General features: G+C 52.2%; 1 protein-coding gene across 1 annotated transcript in view; it reads left to right on the top strand.

Moving 5' to 3' along the window:
• Positions 1–15,826, top strand: part of MAP3K15 (mitogen-activated protein kinase kinase kinase 15) — a 115,089-nt gene extending 99,263 nt beyond the window's left edge. The window contains exons 19-29 of the mRNA XM_055337563.1: positions 4,413–4,570; positions 7,735–7,918; positions 8,575–8,734; positions 9,170–9,323; positions 10,055–10,240; positions 10,878–10,983; positions 11,827–12,052; positions 13,601–13,713; positions 14,987–15,096; positions 15,173–15,249; positions 15,700–15,826. Of these exons, the coding sequence (XP_055193538.1) occupies positions 4,413–4,570; positions 7,735–7,918; positions 8,575–8,734; positions 9,170–9,323; positions 10,055–10,240; positions 10,878–10,983; positions 11,827–12,052; positions 13,601–13,713; positions 14,987–15,096; positions 15,173–15,249; positions 15,700–15,826 (1,601 nt within the window). The remainder of the gene's footprint in view (positions 1–4,412; positions 4,571–7,734; positions 7,919–8,574; positions 8,735–9,169; positions 9,324–10,054; positions 10,241–10,877; positions 10,984–11,826; positions 12,053–13,600; positions 13,714–14,986; positions 15,097–15,172; positions 15,250–15,699) is intronic.
• Positions 15,827–16,516: the final 690 nt, after the last annotated feature.

Below are 16,516 nucleotides of genomic sequence, written 5' to 3'. Positions count from 1 at the left end.
TTCTGAATGCAACTCCCATGTCCTGGGCAGAGACCTGTCCTTTAGCTGACTGCCTGCTGCCCCCACCCCTCACATCATATCCACCCCTCCCTTTTTTTCTCCTGAGGGATTCAGGCCGTGAGATATGGCCTTTGAGCAGGATTCCTTTTAAAAAGACCCTAGGGGCCCTAGGGGCGCCTGGCTGGCTCAGTCATTTGGGCATCCGACTCTTGATTTTGGCTCAGGTCATCGTCTAGGGTCCTGAGATGGAGCCCCACTTCAAGCTCTGCACTGGGCACAGCAGTGTCTAAAGAAGGAGCTTTCAGTACCTCCCACCTCCAGTCTCTCTTCTCGACCTTTTTCACCCTTTGATCCGAGTAGAAGGCCCCTGGGCTAGGGCCCTGTGAGGTGTGTAACCAGTTGTGTGAAACCCCCTTGGAAACATGGCCCCATCGCCAGTCTCTCACCCTGTGCCTTGGTGTCTGGCTTTTATCTTGGCACATCAATCAGAACTTCTAAGTTACTGTCCTATGTCACACATTTCCCTCACTGACAATTTGAAAAACCTACTTGGGCAATTGTTGAGGAGCCCCCGATCCATTTCATGTCCCCAGGGGGCTGGGTCAGTCCCTGCGGGTGTCCTGTCACCATGTTCTGAACTCCACACCCCTGCTCCGGTGTAGATACCTGAGAGTCATGGCTGGCTGGCTGGCTGATGGAGTGACTTGTGTGTGCACACCTTGGGGGACATGCAGTTTAGAAAGGATATGATGCCCTTAAGAGAGCCAGATTAAAGGCAAGCAAGTTTCCCAGGATTTCTGCATTATTCAGATGCCTCCCCCACCCCGCTCTGGCATCTTTACTTAGTTTCTCAACAGAAGCCATTTGGTGCAGCTGATGTCCACCCACAGCATGCACATGGCTTGGGGACAGTCCTTTGACTATTTGGAGTAGTTGTGTGGATCGGTCTCCACAGGATGCTTACTGTGAGTGGGTGATTTTTCTGTGAATATGGTAGTCAATAAAACGGGGCACCCGGTTTTCTCTTATTGCTTTACACCTTCCAATTATATGGGAACGAATCACATTGCAGCTTTGGAAATCCTTGCATCAAGTTCCCTTTTGTTCAGGCAGTATTTGCTTCACTTGTGCTCCTCCTAGCTTCCTTGCATCTGCTGGCGATGTCGTGTGAATAGCTCCAGATGGGAGACAGAAGCCCTGAGTGCTAGCTTGAGCGTATCCCCTACCTTCACTGAACCTCATTTTTCCTCATGTATAAAATGGAAATCACAGTAGATAGTGCCTCTGCCAAACCTTACCGAGCTGTGAGAGTCACGGAGACAGCGCTACGTGGAGAGGTTTTGTAAGCCGTTGTGTACTAACGGGAAGTCAGGCGTTGTGGCCAGCAACCTTCAAGGTGGCCGCCGTAGCCCCCACCTCCTGCCATTCCCAACCCTGTGTGATCCCCTCCCCTTGAATGTGGGCTGGACCTAGTGACTCACTTTAATGAACAGATGAAGGCCTAGTGGCGGTATGTGACCTGGAGACTAGGTCAGAAAAGACAGCGTGGCATCCTTCTTGCTTGCTATCTTTGGGTCACTTGCTCTGGGGAAAGCCATGGCTTCAGCAGCCCTTTGGAAGATCCCATGTGGTGAGAAACTGAAGCCTCTTCCCAAACCCCACCTGAGCTTGGAAGTAGATCCTCCAGCTCCATTCTGGGTTTCAGACGACTACAGTCCAACATATACCCCGGCCACAGCCTAATGAGAGACTCTGGGCCGGATCCACCCGACCCAGCTATTCCTGGATTCTGACCCTTAGAAGCTGTGTGAGATCCTAACTCTTGTTTTAAGCTGCTGACATTTGAGGTAATTTATTGCATAGCAATAAATAACTAATATGGATGTCATTACTAAGTCCTTGCCTTTATAAAAGGTGATGATCTGTATATGTTTCCATATAAAGAAAATCTCCAGGGACATCTGAGTGGCTCAGCAGTTGGGTGTCTGCCTTTGGCTCAGGGCGTGATCCCAGGTCTGGGGATCAAGTCCCGCATCCGGCTCCTGCGAGGAGCGTGCTTCTCTGTCTGCCTGTGTCTCTGCCTCTCTCTCTCTCGATCTCTCATGAATAAATAAATAAATAAATCTTTTTTTAAAAAAAAATCTCCAAATTTAGCATTATGCAGGGAGTTTATCCTCCAGTTTTGAAACAGTTGTGCTGAAGTGGACAGTTACTCGACCAGGGTCATTAAACCATTGCAGTTTGGCTTGGCACTATTTTCTACGTTGCATAACTGTGTAAAAACTTATTCTCTTGCTCTTTTAAGAAATAACTTTTAGGGGCACCTGGCTGGCTCAGATGGAAGGGTATGCAACTCTTGACCTTGGGGTCCGTGAGTTCCAGCCCCACGTTGGGTATAGAGATTACTTTAAATAAACCTGGGCAGCCTTGGTGTTTCGGCAGTTTCACAACACCTTCAGCCCAGGGCCTGATCCTGGAGACACGAGATCGAGTCCCACGTCCGGCTCCCTGCATGGGGCCTGCTTCTCCCTCTGCCTATGTCTCTGCCCACTGCCCCCCCCCCCCGTGTGTGTGTGTCTCTCAGGAATAAATAAATAAAATCTTTAAAAATAAACAAACCTACCTTAAAAAAATTAACCTTTAGTGATTGTGTTATTTGGGAATCCAGGCAGGAAAATCAAAATCACCCCAGTTAATTTTAGAGAATTTAGTAGAAAGAACTGTTCACTGGGACTGAGTTATCCCCCTCGGGCTTGGTGGGAGCACCAGGAAGGTAGAATTTGAACCTTTCAGGGAGGGCGTTACTGGACTGGAACAGATAACGGGGCGGGGCAAGATGCAGCTGGTTCTGAAACTAGGAAGGGACCCCCCAAAAAGCTAGAAATTGGAGCCAAGCACTGCTGCTGGAGCCATTGAGGGCCCAAGGGGAAACTCCTGCAGAGGAACAGCGGCAGATGTCGGGGAGCTGGTAACCCCTCCTTCCTGGTTCTGTGGGTTTGCGGGGGCAGGGCACCGCTGCGCGCTCTGGCGCCCCCTGGTGACGGAGCCTGCAGGGAGCTGCGGGCGAAGCCGAGCCGCGCCTCCCGGCCCAGCGTCCTGCCAGGCCCCGCCTCCTAGAGCAGAGCTGGGAGCTGACGGCCAAGCGCTTCCATGATCCGCGGGTCGGGAGCTATTTAGAAGGCACGTCCTCTGCCGAGGCCTCTCCCTTCATTATTCGGGCGGCGCAAGCCCGGGCGGGGGATTGTGTCACTGGAGGTTCCGGTCCTGGGGCTCTGGGATTTCCTAACCACGCAGCAGCAGGCGCTGTGAGCCTGCAGGCGGCCGGACACTTCCCTCCTGGCCCTTCAGCCTCGAAAACCAAAGCTAGCGCTTGTGCCCTACTGATCTGGGGAGCTCACGGACCCGACCCGATTTATATTTGACCTTAAATTCGTTTGCATTTTTAAAAATTAAGAGAAATTTAAATTCATTTCTTCAGTCTCCCCGGCCACGGTCTTGAGACAGGCACTTGAGTTGCCCTGGGCATCAGTGCCCTCTCTTCACAGCTCGGCCCGTATCATCTGCAAGTTCTCGGCCTGCGATAAACCACTTTGCCAGCATCTGGGGTCTTCTGCTCTTGCTTTCCTCAGCCTTAGTTTCAGGAAAAACCTAAAATTTGATTGCTCACTCCTGGCCAGTGACTGAGCATGGCAGCGATATTAGAAGAATGTGGGACTCCACCGGGGGCAGCTTGTGGTCAGAGACTCCCCAGTGGCCTGGGTGAAGTGGTCTCTAGGCTGTTCCTCTTCCCCCCTCTTCCCCTTTCCCACGGGTGGCATTGGCACTGAGGGTGACCGCTCCCCCTGCCCCTCCCGCTCCCTCCCCGTTCTCCCTCAAGTACTTCTCCCCAGTAACTCTCTCCTGTATCTGATCCTGTCTTGGCATCTACGTCACAGAGAACCGAGTTGATCCAGATACAGCTTTTCCCAACTGGCTGCAGGCAGAATCGAGCACTTTTTCATCCACGTTCTCGGACCCCGCTCTTCTGAGGCTTACCCCCATTGTCCCACTGCCCCCACCCCCAGCATCGTCACCTTGTCCATCTCCTCCCGAGGCAGTTCCTAATGGTCAGGCGCTGTCTCTAACCTCTCATGCTTCCCTGCATCTGGTGCGCCCTACTGTGTGCTTATTGTATTGGATCGGGGCCCACTTATCCTTGGAGGAGCTGAGCGATCTTCTCTCCACGTGACTAGTATCAAAGGAAGGCATGTTGCAGGTCTCTGATGAGAGAAAGGATGCAACCACATCATGTAAGCCTGAGAGCAGGCTCCATCTGTAATTTAATGAGAGGTTGAAGTTCACACACGTTTCCTAATGGTCCACTTAGACTTTTGAGCAATAGGGTGCCCATGATCTTTATCTTTTCCCCATAGGCACGCTGCAGTACATGGCACCTGAGATTATCGATCAGGGACCTCGCGGGTACGGTGCCCCAGCTGATATCTGGTCCCTGGGCTGCACCATCATCGAGATGGCCACCAGCAGGCCTCCGTTCCATGAGCTCGGCGAACCGCAGGCAGCAATGTTCAAAGTAAGACCTGTTTGGTGATTGAGGTTGCTTGTGGTGGGGAAATAATAAGCAGAAAGAAAATTTGCCACTCTAGAAACCTCTCCACAAAGGGGAAGAGAAAGAAAAGAGTTTTGTTATTGAATAACCATTAAACCAGAATGTGGTTCATGTCACAAGGCCATCCACTAAGTGGCTGCAAAGACAGAAAGAACTTGTTCTTCTGTTGAGCCCAGCAGTACCACCACCCCTCACACCCGTGTTGTCAAAGGAAATGATGATGAGGCCTCACGTGCATGGACAGGATAGCGTCACTGGTCACTCTAGTGTGTCCAGGGGCCACCTGGTAATTGGGAGGACCATTTGCATTAGCTAATTGGCTTTACTCAAAGGAAAAATAAACTCCATCTTTAGGACAGGAGGTAGTTTTGGAGCAAGACACTACTGAAGTTGGGCTCGTCCCTTCCCACCGAAACTAGGAGATAGGGACATATCCTCCTTGATGTTGACATTTCCAGGAGGAGTTGGCCCCCAGGTCCTTGAGACATTCTTGGCAAGAGGCTTATTCAGCTTTATTTTTTTAAGATTTTATTTATTTATTTATTCATGAGAGACACAGAGAGAGGCAGAGAAACAGGCAGAGGGAAAAGCAGGCTCCCCGAGGGGAGCCTGACATGGGACTGGATCCTGGGTCTCCAGGATTAGGCCCTGGGCTGAAGGGGGCGCTAAACCGCTGAGCCACCCTGGCTGCCCGCTTATTCAGCTTATTAAAAAGAGATTCACATGCATCTCAAAGAGACCAAGAACTTGGAATTAGACGTTTTCTAAAGTAAGTGCTCTAAGAAAAAGAGAGGGGATCTCCTCCCTCCTTTTCCCCAGGGAGGAAGAAGCCTCTTACTTCGAATGTGTATTTGCCCTTACACTAGGTAGGGCTCAGAGGCCGCGCAGGTCTGTGTCTTTGGAGGGCAGGTTTCTAACTGGGTTTAGAAACCATAGCAGACGATGTTTACTGTGTCAGCCTAAAGCCCTCCCAGAGCTGACAGGAAGAGCACCCCATGCGGTGAGGCCCACAGAAGACTGGCCACTATGGGCGGGGATTTTACCCTCCCCGGCCTGCTCCCTTGGGAAGGGATGCATTTGCCACACCAGGGGAGGCTGACACCGGGGCAGCCCCTGTGTCTAAGGTCAGGTCTGCGGCTTCTGGCCCTGTGTATGCTTGGAGAAGTTGAAGAGAGGCTGCGGCCTTAAGAGTCCATTGGCAGCACCGGCCTCCCATGGAGCATTTTTGTTCAGTCAAGGCTAAGAAGGAAGAGAGCGGGTTCACTGCTCACGGCCATGAGGTCCCCGTGCACTGAGGCAGCCGGATAGAACAGGATCCAGAGGCCTTCCTGCCTCTCTGCCGGGCGTGGTGGCCTCTCAGCCTGTCTGCCCCGGGACCTGGCTGCCTGCATCTTGCCGGACACTCCAGCTCACTCTCTAGCAAAACAACTAACAGGTGTAGGTGCAGGGTTCTGCCCACGGGCTGAGTGGAGGCCGCTCTGCAGCCCGGGTCCTCTGCGCTGCGGGTGCCGTGGCTACTCCCCTCAGCCTGGGCCCCGCAGAAGGTTTTCAGAGCTTTCCACCCTCCCAGCTGCCGTCAGGCAGCTCCGATACCAACCCCTCAAGTCAACAAGTATCTTCTGGCACCCACAACCTCCACAAGTCCCTGAGCACCAGGGCTGGAGGACAGCAGTGACCGCCCCCATCCCTAGTGTTTATCTGTGATGCAGCCAGCTGGGGTTTTGAAAGATCTTACCCACAGCTTCGCCCCAGGCCTCCGGATAGAGACTAGTTGGTACCGAGCAAAACTTCAGGGGCTGATGATACGAAGGCCAAGGTGAGGGTGATGTGTCTACACCACTGGAAGCTGAAAGAGGCGAGGAAGGATTCCCCATAGGTTTCAGAGGGAGTATTGCCATCACGGAGAGAGAATAAATTTCCACGGTTGTAAGGCACCAAGTTTCTGGTACTTGGTGCCAGCAGCCCTAGCGGGCTAATACAGGGAGTCCTGTGGTTAATAGCAAGGCACCTTTAGAAAGAATGCACTAGGGCAGCCTGGGTGGCTCAGCGGCTTAGCACTGCCTTCAGCCCCGGGCGTAATCCTGCAGACCCGGGATCGAGTCCCACATCGGCTCCCTGCATGGAGCCTGTTTCTCCCTCTGCCTGTGTCTCCGCCTCTGCCTCTCTCTTTCTCTCTCTCTCTCGGTCTCTCATGAGTAAATAAATAAAAAATAAAATCTTTAAAAAAACAAAAAAAGAATGCACTGGCAGGGTGCCTATGTGCTGCCCACATTTGTTCTCTGTTTTCTCAGAGTCTGGAGGCAAGCCATTCCTTTCTTCTTGGGGTGCTCGTCCTGAATCTCTGTCTGGGCCCCTAGTGCCCTTCCCTCCCTGCCCCTCAGGTGAGGTGTGCCACCTGGCATGTGTCCTGCATTTCACATCTTGGGGGTTGTATTCCATCCAGCATCTGGTGTTCTCAAAATCTAAAATTGGACTTAAAACCTTTGATTGTGGTAAGAACAGTTAACATGAGCTCTGCCCCCTTAACAAACTTTGAAGTGCATACTACAGGATTGCTGACTGTAGGTGTGGTGTTGGAGAACAGAGCTCTAGAATGTATTCATCTTTTTTTTAAGATTTTATTTATTTATTCATAAGAGACACAGAGAGAGAGAGAGGCAGAGACACAGGCAGAGGGAGAAACAGGATCCATGTGGGGAGCCTGTTGCGGGACTCAATCCCAGGACCCCGGGATCATGCCCTGAGCCAGAAGGCAGATGCTCAACCCCTGAGCCACCCACATGCCCCTAGAATATATTCATCTTGTTTAACTGAAACCTTGGGTCCTTTGATTAGTAACTTGTGTTCCCTCGCCTCCAATCCCAAACTCTTGAGCCTCCACGCTTGGTGCCCTCAGGGCCCCAAGAAGACTAGGACAGAGGCCCCACGATCTCTTAAGACTTAGGCTCTGAGACTCCTGTGATACCACTTTTCCTACTGGGCAAAGCCAGGTCCCAAGAGGCCAGGCGGGTGAGTCGTCGATGATAATCTCATCCACCAACCCCTCGAAGGATGGCGGGGGTTGGAGCTTCGAAGGGAAGGTGTGTGCCTGAGGCCTCAGCGTCACATCTATCACCTCCCAAATGCAGGTGGGGATGTTTAAGATCCACCCAGAGATTCCAGAAGCCCTTTCAACTGACGCCAGAGCCTTCATTTTATCCTGTTTTGAGCCTGACCCCCACAAACGTGCCACTGCCGCCGAGCTGCTCAAAGAGGGTTTCTTAAGGCATGTGAACAAGGGCAAGAAGAACCGAATTGCTTTCAAGCCAGCAGGTGAGGTGCACCCGGATAGCTGGGGTGCTGCGCTGGAGGCCCGGGCTCCTCTGTTGCTCAGCGAGCGGGCGGCCCTCGATTTCCTGACAGGCACAGGGAGCCCGCCAGGCGACAGCGGTACCCTCCTTGTTAAAGTCTTTCCTTTGGGATTGTGCCAGGGAGAGAGGCCAGAGGTGCCCTGGCTGGGCTTTGGGGTCTTCTCTACGGCAGAGCCCGGCCTTTCCCCTGTGCGGCCCCCGACCTTGGTTCGCGGGGGCACATCAGGGGATTTGCCTGCGACAGCTGCCCTACAGGCCACTGAAGCCAAGTGACCCCTTCTAGGGCAATAAGTCCTACCTGCGAAGGACATAAAAGTGGCCTCTGAAAAGGAAGCCGTTTGTCCCCCCCCCCCCGTGTGGATGGAGTCAGGACAGAGAGGCTCAGCATCTTGCCCCCAGTGTGGCCAGCTGTGTCAGCGGGTCCTGTGGGCTGGTTAGAAACGCGGTCTTGGGCCTCTCTTGGACCTGCTGAAGAGGAACCTACATCTCAGGGACCCCTGGGTGACGGATGGGCCTGCTGCGGTGGAGCAGCACAGGTCTAGCGGGCCCCTGCGTGGGTCACCTGGCCTGGGGGGCCATCTGAGATCCCTTCCCCCCTCCTGGTCTGTCCCCACACAGAGAACACCCGGGGCACCGCCCTGGCCCTGCCTTCGTCTGGGGAGCCCATGGGCAGCAGCAGCAGCGAGCACGGCTCTGTGTCCCCGGACTCTGATGCCCAGCTGGATGCGTTCTTTGAGAAGGCCCAGGCACCCCAGCACCAGCTCGGCCACCTGCTCAGGTACGGCCCACCCCTCCCCCCCACAGTGGGCCTGTGAGGGGTACTCGTGTCCACCAGGGGCCAGATACCTCCCAGGTCAAAGCCGGACAGCCGCCAGGGGCTTTTGCTTGCTCTCTGCACCGCCCGTAGGCCAGCAGTCAGGCCAGGGAGCAACGGGGAGGCAGCGGGGCAGCAGGTGCACTGCAGTCACTGCCCCGCCCTCCTCCCCCCCCCACTCCCCTTCTGTCCCCTCTGCCCCTCCTCCCACCGGCCCCTTATTCCCCCCTCGCCTCCTCCCCCCCAACACTGGTGCTCCGGTTAGAGGAAACCCCTCCTCTGTCCACCGGCCTGCCTCCTGCAGTCTCACCTTGCCGTGGGGACTGCGGTGAGCCCCCCAGCCCCTCCCCGCCGTCAGGCGTGGCTCCTCGAGCCATGTGCGCCTGCGTTCGTCCACAGCGTGCCCGACGAGAGCGCAGCCCCGTCCCCGGAGGACAGGGACCCAGGATTCTTCCTGCTGCGCAAGGACAGCGAGCGCCGCGCCATCCTGTACAAAATCCTCTGGGAGGAGCAGAACCAGGTGGCTTCCAACCTGCAGGAGTGCGTGGTCCAGGTAGGGCCGGTCGGAGGGGGCGCCGCTAGTCCCGCCCTCTACGCGGGTCCAGGGCCCCAACAGGCCAAGCGGGACCGAGGCCCCTGCCACCCCAGAACTTAGCCCAGTTACCAGAAGTATTTCCCAACGTCTTTCCCTCTTCCAACAAGACAAAAGAAAATAAAGAGGGGGAAGGAAAAAAAAAAAAAAGGCTCCCCTGAAGCCTGAATCTGCGGATCTGCGGTGGAGCCAGGCCGCCCTCTGGCGGAGAACAAGCCTAATGCAGCACGAAGCTCGGGGCTCCCAGCCTTTGCCCTTCACTCGCGTTAGTCCCCCGTCCTGAGACCCCCGCTGCGGGACCCAGAGTTGCCCTCAGAAGCTGGGAGAGCAGCCACTGTAGGGAGAAAGGTTATGAACCAAAATAGTTGCATTTTAACTTATTTTGGAAGCGGGAAGGTCTTTTTAGGAAGAGGCCACTTGCTGTACTGTGAACTGTGCCTTCTGACAGGGGCGGGGCCCTTCTGAGGGCTTCAGCAGGAGGGCGGAACCGTTCCCAGGGGGCTTCAGGGGTGTGTGTGTGTGTGTGTGTGTGTGTGTGTCGCCCAGGGAAGAGGGGGCCACCTAAGGAAAGCTATGGAAGAAATTCCAGAAGCCGACCCCTTCTCACCTGGGGTGTCCACATACTACTTGAGTTTCCTCTCCCTCCCTGACTTAATAAAAGTGATTTTTTTGGGGGGGCTGTCGGTAATCAGAGTTCAGAAGACTTGCACCTCTCGGTCGTCCACATCAAGCAAATAATTGGGATCCTGAGAGAGTTCATCCGCTCCCCGGAACACAGAGTGATGGCATCCACGATATCTAAGCTAAAGGTGGACCTGGACTTTGACAGCTCATCCATCAATCAGATTCATCTGGTACTGTTTGGATTTCAGGATGCTGTAAGTGTTCTGTGTGGCTCTAGAGAATGTGCTAGAAGGCAGGAAGCCCACTGAAGTGGCTCACAACCCGGACTGTGGAGTTCAAGTACTATCTTCTCCCGTGGTCCCTGTTTCTTCTAAGCTGCTTACACCCGAATCCCTAGTTTCAGCAGTTCCTTCTTAATACCGAGTATGCAAGTGCGGGTGAGTGGGCTGGTTGTATTCGGCTCCTCAGAGCAGGAGGGTAGGACTCACAGGACTCGGGTGCAAGTGGCATCCGCTGGCTGAGTGGGAATGGGATGTCAGCTTACATGTCTGTGCAGGTGTGAGTTGCTCCAGGCCTGTGACCATGTCTGGTCCTGCTTTGTGTCCCATGCCCCCCAGCCAAGAGCCTGACCTCTCCTAGGTGCTCAGTTAACGCTCCTTGAATAAACGGTGAAGAAGCCCGGTGTGGGAGATCCCATCCCTGCCCATCCCCTAGACCCAGCGTAACTCGGGGCAGCTTGCAGGAAGACTCCTTCCAGAAGAAACAAGTCAGGTGGAAATGCAGAGCAGCGTGGCTGACATTCTACCTGAGTAGAAGTAGTCTAGAATGAGTAAGAACTCCGATTGCTTGCAAGTACAACGGCTGAGAAATCGGGATTTTTGTGATTTGTAGGTAAATAAAATTTTGAGGAACCACTTAATTAGGCCCCACTGGATGTTTGCGATGGACAACATCATCCGTCGAGCAGTGCAGGCCGCGGTCACCATTCTCATCCCCGGTAAGTGCCGCCTTTTCAGTCAAGGTCAGACTCAGGCTGTGGAAAAGATCACAAGTATCCTCTGCACCCAACAATCGTCTTCTCTTTCCCATCTGGGCTGTATACTTCCCTGCAGCTCAGGACATGCTAAGACCTTCCCCTGGAGCCGTGCTGTGTGCCCCCTTGGCCTAACTGAGGAGACCGCACATAGAACCTGGGATCTGAGAGGGAGCACCGAACCTGCAGGGGGCTCCTGCAGCACCCCTCTTCCACACTCAGAAACGCCTACTGAAAGCTTGGTTTAATGGCTCCATCTCCTGTCAGACTCCTTGTGTGGTAGCTCTGGAAATCTTCGGCTTTTGTGAAATGCTAGAGCGGCTTAACACCCAGGGTCGCTCTCCTGTGGGGACTTCATCCTGGGAAGGGAAGCTGTGCTCAGCTTGTTGGCATGGCCACTTCCTCTCTTGACTTTGCTCCATCCCTGTCATGTCACCTGCCCAGCTTCTGCCAGCTTTCCTGAGGAGCTTGATAGACCCCAGGACTTCGGTACGCCCCACTCACTCCGTGCAGGCACCTTTCTTTAGTAAAGAATGCAGGCCACGTTGGAAGCCTGGTTGTACCTTTTTAAAAACTGTCCTTGGCTGATGTAACATTCAGCTTCAGTTTCATCGTCTGTAAACTGGGGGTGCTCTCTCCTCTCCAGAGAACGGAGTAGGAGTCCCGTCCCCATTCACAAAGTCAGCTGTCCCTGATGGAGCACCACGCGGGCCGGGCTCCCAGCAGTCTTGTGTGCAGGCCCAGAGGAGACCCGAAGCCCTGGCCTCACTTAACCATGGTCCATCCTCTGCCTTCTTCCTTTGGCAGAGCTCCGAGCCCACTTTGAGCCTGCGTCAGAGACTGAAGGGCTGGAGAAGGACACGGACGAGGTAGAAGAGGACCGTCCCCCAGCAGACGGGCCTCGAGGTGGAGCGCCTGTGGCATATGGAAGGAGCAGCCCGATGTCCGCGGGTGCCCCCAGGGTCCAGCCCCAGCAGCTCCAGCACCAGCACCTGAGCCTCCAGCTGGGCGAGCTCAGGCAGGAGACCAACAGGTGGGGGGGGGGCGGGTACCATGACCGGGGCCAGTCAGGGAATCGGTAGACTTGCTGAGTGTCCCCTCTCAGGTCTCAGAGGAGCATCTTCCCCAAGGAGGTGGGCGGGGGGTGTTCTCAGCTTCAGCTGGGGGAGATCGCCTCCCTTTAAGGGCAGCACCCCTGAGTCCTGGTGCCTTGCCACCAGCCACACACACAGCAGTCAGCCATGCTAACGGCCGCAGCACCTCGGGAATTCTTTTTCTTTCTTTTCACAAAGATGAGGCCCCTGGCGTGGCCTGCAGGTCCAGCAGACTCCGCGGTGGGTGGCTACAGCCTGCACCCACAGCAGTAGCCAAGCCCAGGGTTGGCTGGCACTTCATCTGATGGACAGGTAGCCCATGACCCTGACCCTAAGTTTGCCCTCTCCTCTTTGAGCCTCTTGCTGGGACGCATCAGGATTCCCCAGCAGGCGCTCGTGGACTGCCTCCGCAGCCAGGGCACCCTGGCATTGCCGTGAGGTGGCCCCCTAAGAGAGCTGGTCTATTTTGTTCACTTCCTGGCACATAGTAGGCATTCAAAAATATTTGTTAAATGAATAAAATGATTGTTCGCTCTGGGTAATCACATCATCAGTGGACTTATAAGATGCCTTGTTGCCACATGATCATTGCTAGTGCCAATTAATATTTAACAGGGAGACGTGGTGCCAAGTATTGGCATTCCACAGGTATTGTGGAGGAAACATTGTATATACTCTGGGGATCTCTGAAGTTTGACCTTAGGGCAGATCTAATCATTTTTTACAGACCTAGAGTGTTCTCTCATTTTTGAGAGATGTGCAGTTTTAGTTAACAGGTAGTGGTGGCAAAATTTTGAAAGCTTTTAAAATATGACACGTGAAAGTTGCTAGTGATACTTGGCACTTCCTTAAAATCTTTACTGGTAAGGTTTATAATCAAATACAAACTGTTATATATGGGCTCAGGGTTTTTCATCTGCACTGATGATAGGCCTTCTGTGACCTTCCGGTCTCAGTAGCACTCGTAGCAGCTGGCACAGCTGCGGATGGCGGACACACACGCCTGTCCCGGTGTCCTGGAGATGCCTCAGCCATGCGCACACAGCAGGAGGACGGCACCTCCTGCCCAGAGTGCTGCTGCCTGGGGGCACCTGGTCTGTCTTGAGCACGTGAGACCAGTGCCTGTGAAGCATTTAGCACAGTGCTGGGCTCCCTCTGCTTGAGGTCGCCTTCCTCCCGGCGCTCTCCTGCCACTGGCGTCAGAAGCTCCTTGGCTTCCTCCCCTGAGGAGGAAAGAGCCCAAGAGCTCGCTTCAGCCACTTGATGGGACTCAGGGAGACAAGCTGTCCTCACCAGATCCTCCTGGCTGAGCATGCTGCTCACCCTCAGGTTATCTTCTGGTTTGTGATACACGTTGAGACAAAATGCCCTGAGTGCCGGACTTTGTTTTCAAGGGCAGGGAACACAAAGAAAGGTGCCCAGGCTGAAAGCAGGCAGTGTGAATGGTGTTAGGCTCTCTCTGAATAATGGCATTTTTTTTTAAACAGACTTTTGGAACACCTAGTTCAGAAAGAAAGAGAGTACCAGAATCTTCTACGGCAAACCCTGGAGCGGAAAACTCAGGAATTGTATCATCTTCAGTTACAATTCAAATCTAATGGTGAGAAATTTTCCACTTGCTTTGATTTGTGTGTGAGACCACTTAAAATGACTAGTCAGCCTTGCCACAGTTGCAGTTACTCTCTAGTAAAGCAGTAAGTACTCCAGTATATTCTGGAATACTCCTAATAGAAAACCACTGGTACATTCAAAAACATGGATGAATCACAAATGCATTATGCTCAGTGAAGGCAGATTCAAAAGGCTACATGCTATGAGCCCCTAAATATGGAATATTTACACAAAACTCTGTTAAAGGCAAAACTCTAGGGACCGAAAACATCAGAATTGGGGGTGGGGGGAGAATGATTATAAAAGGCTGCAAGAACTTCTGGGGGTGACAGAAATTTGTCATCTTGATGACAGTAGTGGTTACATGACTGTCAAAGGGCACAGCCCTTAAATACCTAAAAAGGGTGATTGCAGATTTATTGCAGAAGTTAAACCTGATCCACTTCAGGCCACTTAGCAAAGAGCTGCAGGCACCTCCTGGAATGTGGGATGGATAAGCACCGGCACAAAATCTCAGGACTGAAGTCTATCTCCTCATTTGATTTCCAGTGCAGTTAAGGATGATATTCCTTACAAAAGGCATTTTACGGACTGTAATAAGCATTTAAAGTGGCAGACAGAGGGATGCCAGGGTGGCTCAGCAGTTAAGCGTCTGCCTTCAACTCAGGGCATGATCCTGGAGTCCTGGGATGAGTCCTGCGTCAGGCTCCCTGCATGGAGCCTGCTTCTCCCTCTACCTGTGTCTCTGCCTCTCATGAATAAATAAATAAAATCTTTATTTTTTAAGGTGGTAGACAGATAGTAAGCATATCAGATTCGCAAGTAACCTCACCCTTACCTGTGGTCCCTTTAATCTCTGGGAAGTGAATCCACCATCTAGGGAGTGTTGTGTAGTATGGATTAGAACAGTTCACACAGTTTTGTTTTTTTTTTAAATTATTTATTTATTTATGATAGACACACACACACACACACACACACACACACACGGGCGGGGGGCAGAGACATAGGCAGAGGGAGAAGCAGGCTCCATGCACCGGGAGCCCGACGTGGGATTCGATCCCGGGTCTCCAGGATCGCGCCCTGGGCCAAAGGCAGGCGCCAAACCGCTGCGCCACCCAGGGATCCCCAGTTCACACAGGTTTAATTCATTTTCTTTCAAATCACCTTTATGTTGTGTAATAGTTTATTTCATCCAACTTGTTACTTTTGAAGAGTTTTAAACATTAACATACAACAAAATACATCTCACATCGTTGCAGATACTACAGAGAATTCAGCATCCCCTCCTGGGTCTCAGGAGCAGAAAACTGATAAAGAGCTTGTGGACTGGTTACAACTGCAAGGAGCAGATTCGAGTACGATAGAAAAGGTAAATTTCTAACAAAGCATTCCTATGCCCTTCTTACAAAGCAGCTTAGCTCTTCTGTATTCGATTTTTGTTTCAGATTGTTGAAGAAGGTTATACCCTTTCTGATATTCTTAATGACATCACTAGGGAAGATCTAAGACACCTTAGACTACGGTAAGAATGGCTTCAAAACACTGTAATAGAAAATGACTTTTTTCATGTGATTGTGCTTTTAAATCAGTAGAAAACAAAGTGGTGGTCACTTTACTCCTTCACTGAAATAAATTCTCCTTCCTATGTATGGCTATGGCTTAGTCAGAAAACCAACTACCCAACCTCCTCTCTCACTCCAGAGTTTCCTTAGGGTAGAGTTGGGTACCAGTGGGAGGTGAAACCCCAGAGCTCTCTCCAGCCCCTCCTTCCTCAGCCTGCTCCGCAGAGCCACCTGGCCCTCCTACTGGAGCCCAAATACAAGAGGAAAGACCTCTAGTTAAGCGAGGAACTGCATTTTGGCAATCTAGACAGGTCTAGAGTTGCTAGAGTTGAACACTGTAGCTTAAGAGCTCCTAAAGAAGTACTCGGTGGTGTGCTTATGACTCTAAAGCAGCCTTATTTGTCTCCTAGTGGCGGTTGCCTCTGCCGGCTCTGGACAGCAGTCTGCCAGTACAGAAGGGCTCAGGGGTCTCCGGCCACCCGAGATGAGGCTGAACCGGTCGGCTTAGGCCAGGGGACAGAGGGAGCGAAGAGCTGACATCCTTCTTAATATAATTCCACTAAGTTTACATAAGGAAAACCCCGTTATTTAAGAGTTTGAAGTTTTAAAGAATTGCTGAAATGGGATGAGCTTTTTAAATCTCTTACCAACATGTTTTAAAGGTGAGTAGAACTTACGTATTGTGAGAACAGTGGCTGAACTCTAATTTGACATCCCAGAATATTATGGAATCTTTTAAACAAATTTCAATATACACCCTAAAGTAACAGGCTGGGCCTCACTGTTTTAGACCATAGCTTACTATAAACTGGCATTGTACTTAAGAATATGCCTTGTATTTAATGTTTGATATGAATGTAAATAGAAAACTATTAAGAAAATAGCTTTGTATTTAATGTATAAATGAAGAAAACTAAGTTATTTGGCCTTTGAAATGATTATGGTCTTATTTAAAACTGGCATTGTTGGGGCACCTAGCTGGCTCAGCTGATGGAGCATTCGAGTCTTGATCTCAGAGTTGGGAGTTCGAGCCCCATGCTGGGTGTAGAGATTACTTAAAAATAAAATCCTTAAAAAAATAAAAATGGAATTGTCCTCCTACCTCCCTGCCTGGAGATAATACACTTTTACTGAAAAATGATGGTCAGTGTGAAGAGGCTTTAGCTCCCACACGCACACTGAGGGTGTGCATGTAGTATTTGCTGTTAGGTGAGGCACAGGGGCCCT

Source organism: Nyctereutes procyonoides, unplaced genomic scaffold (assembly GCF_905146905.1).
Source record: "Nyctereutes procyonoides isolate TBG_1078 unplaced genomic scaffold, NYPRO_anot_genome, whole genome shotgun sequence".
Lineage (NCBI taxonomy): Eukaryota > Metazoa > Chordata > Mammalia > Carnivora > Canidae > Nyctereutes > Nyctereutes procyonoides.
The sequence above is the reverse complement of the archived record's forward strand: the minus strand, read 5'-3'. Positions and strand labels throughout refer to the sequence as shown.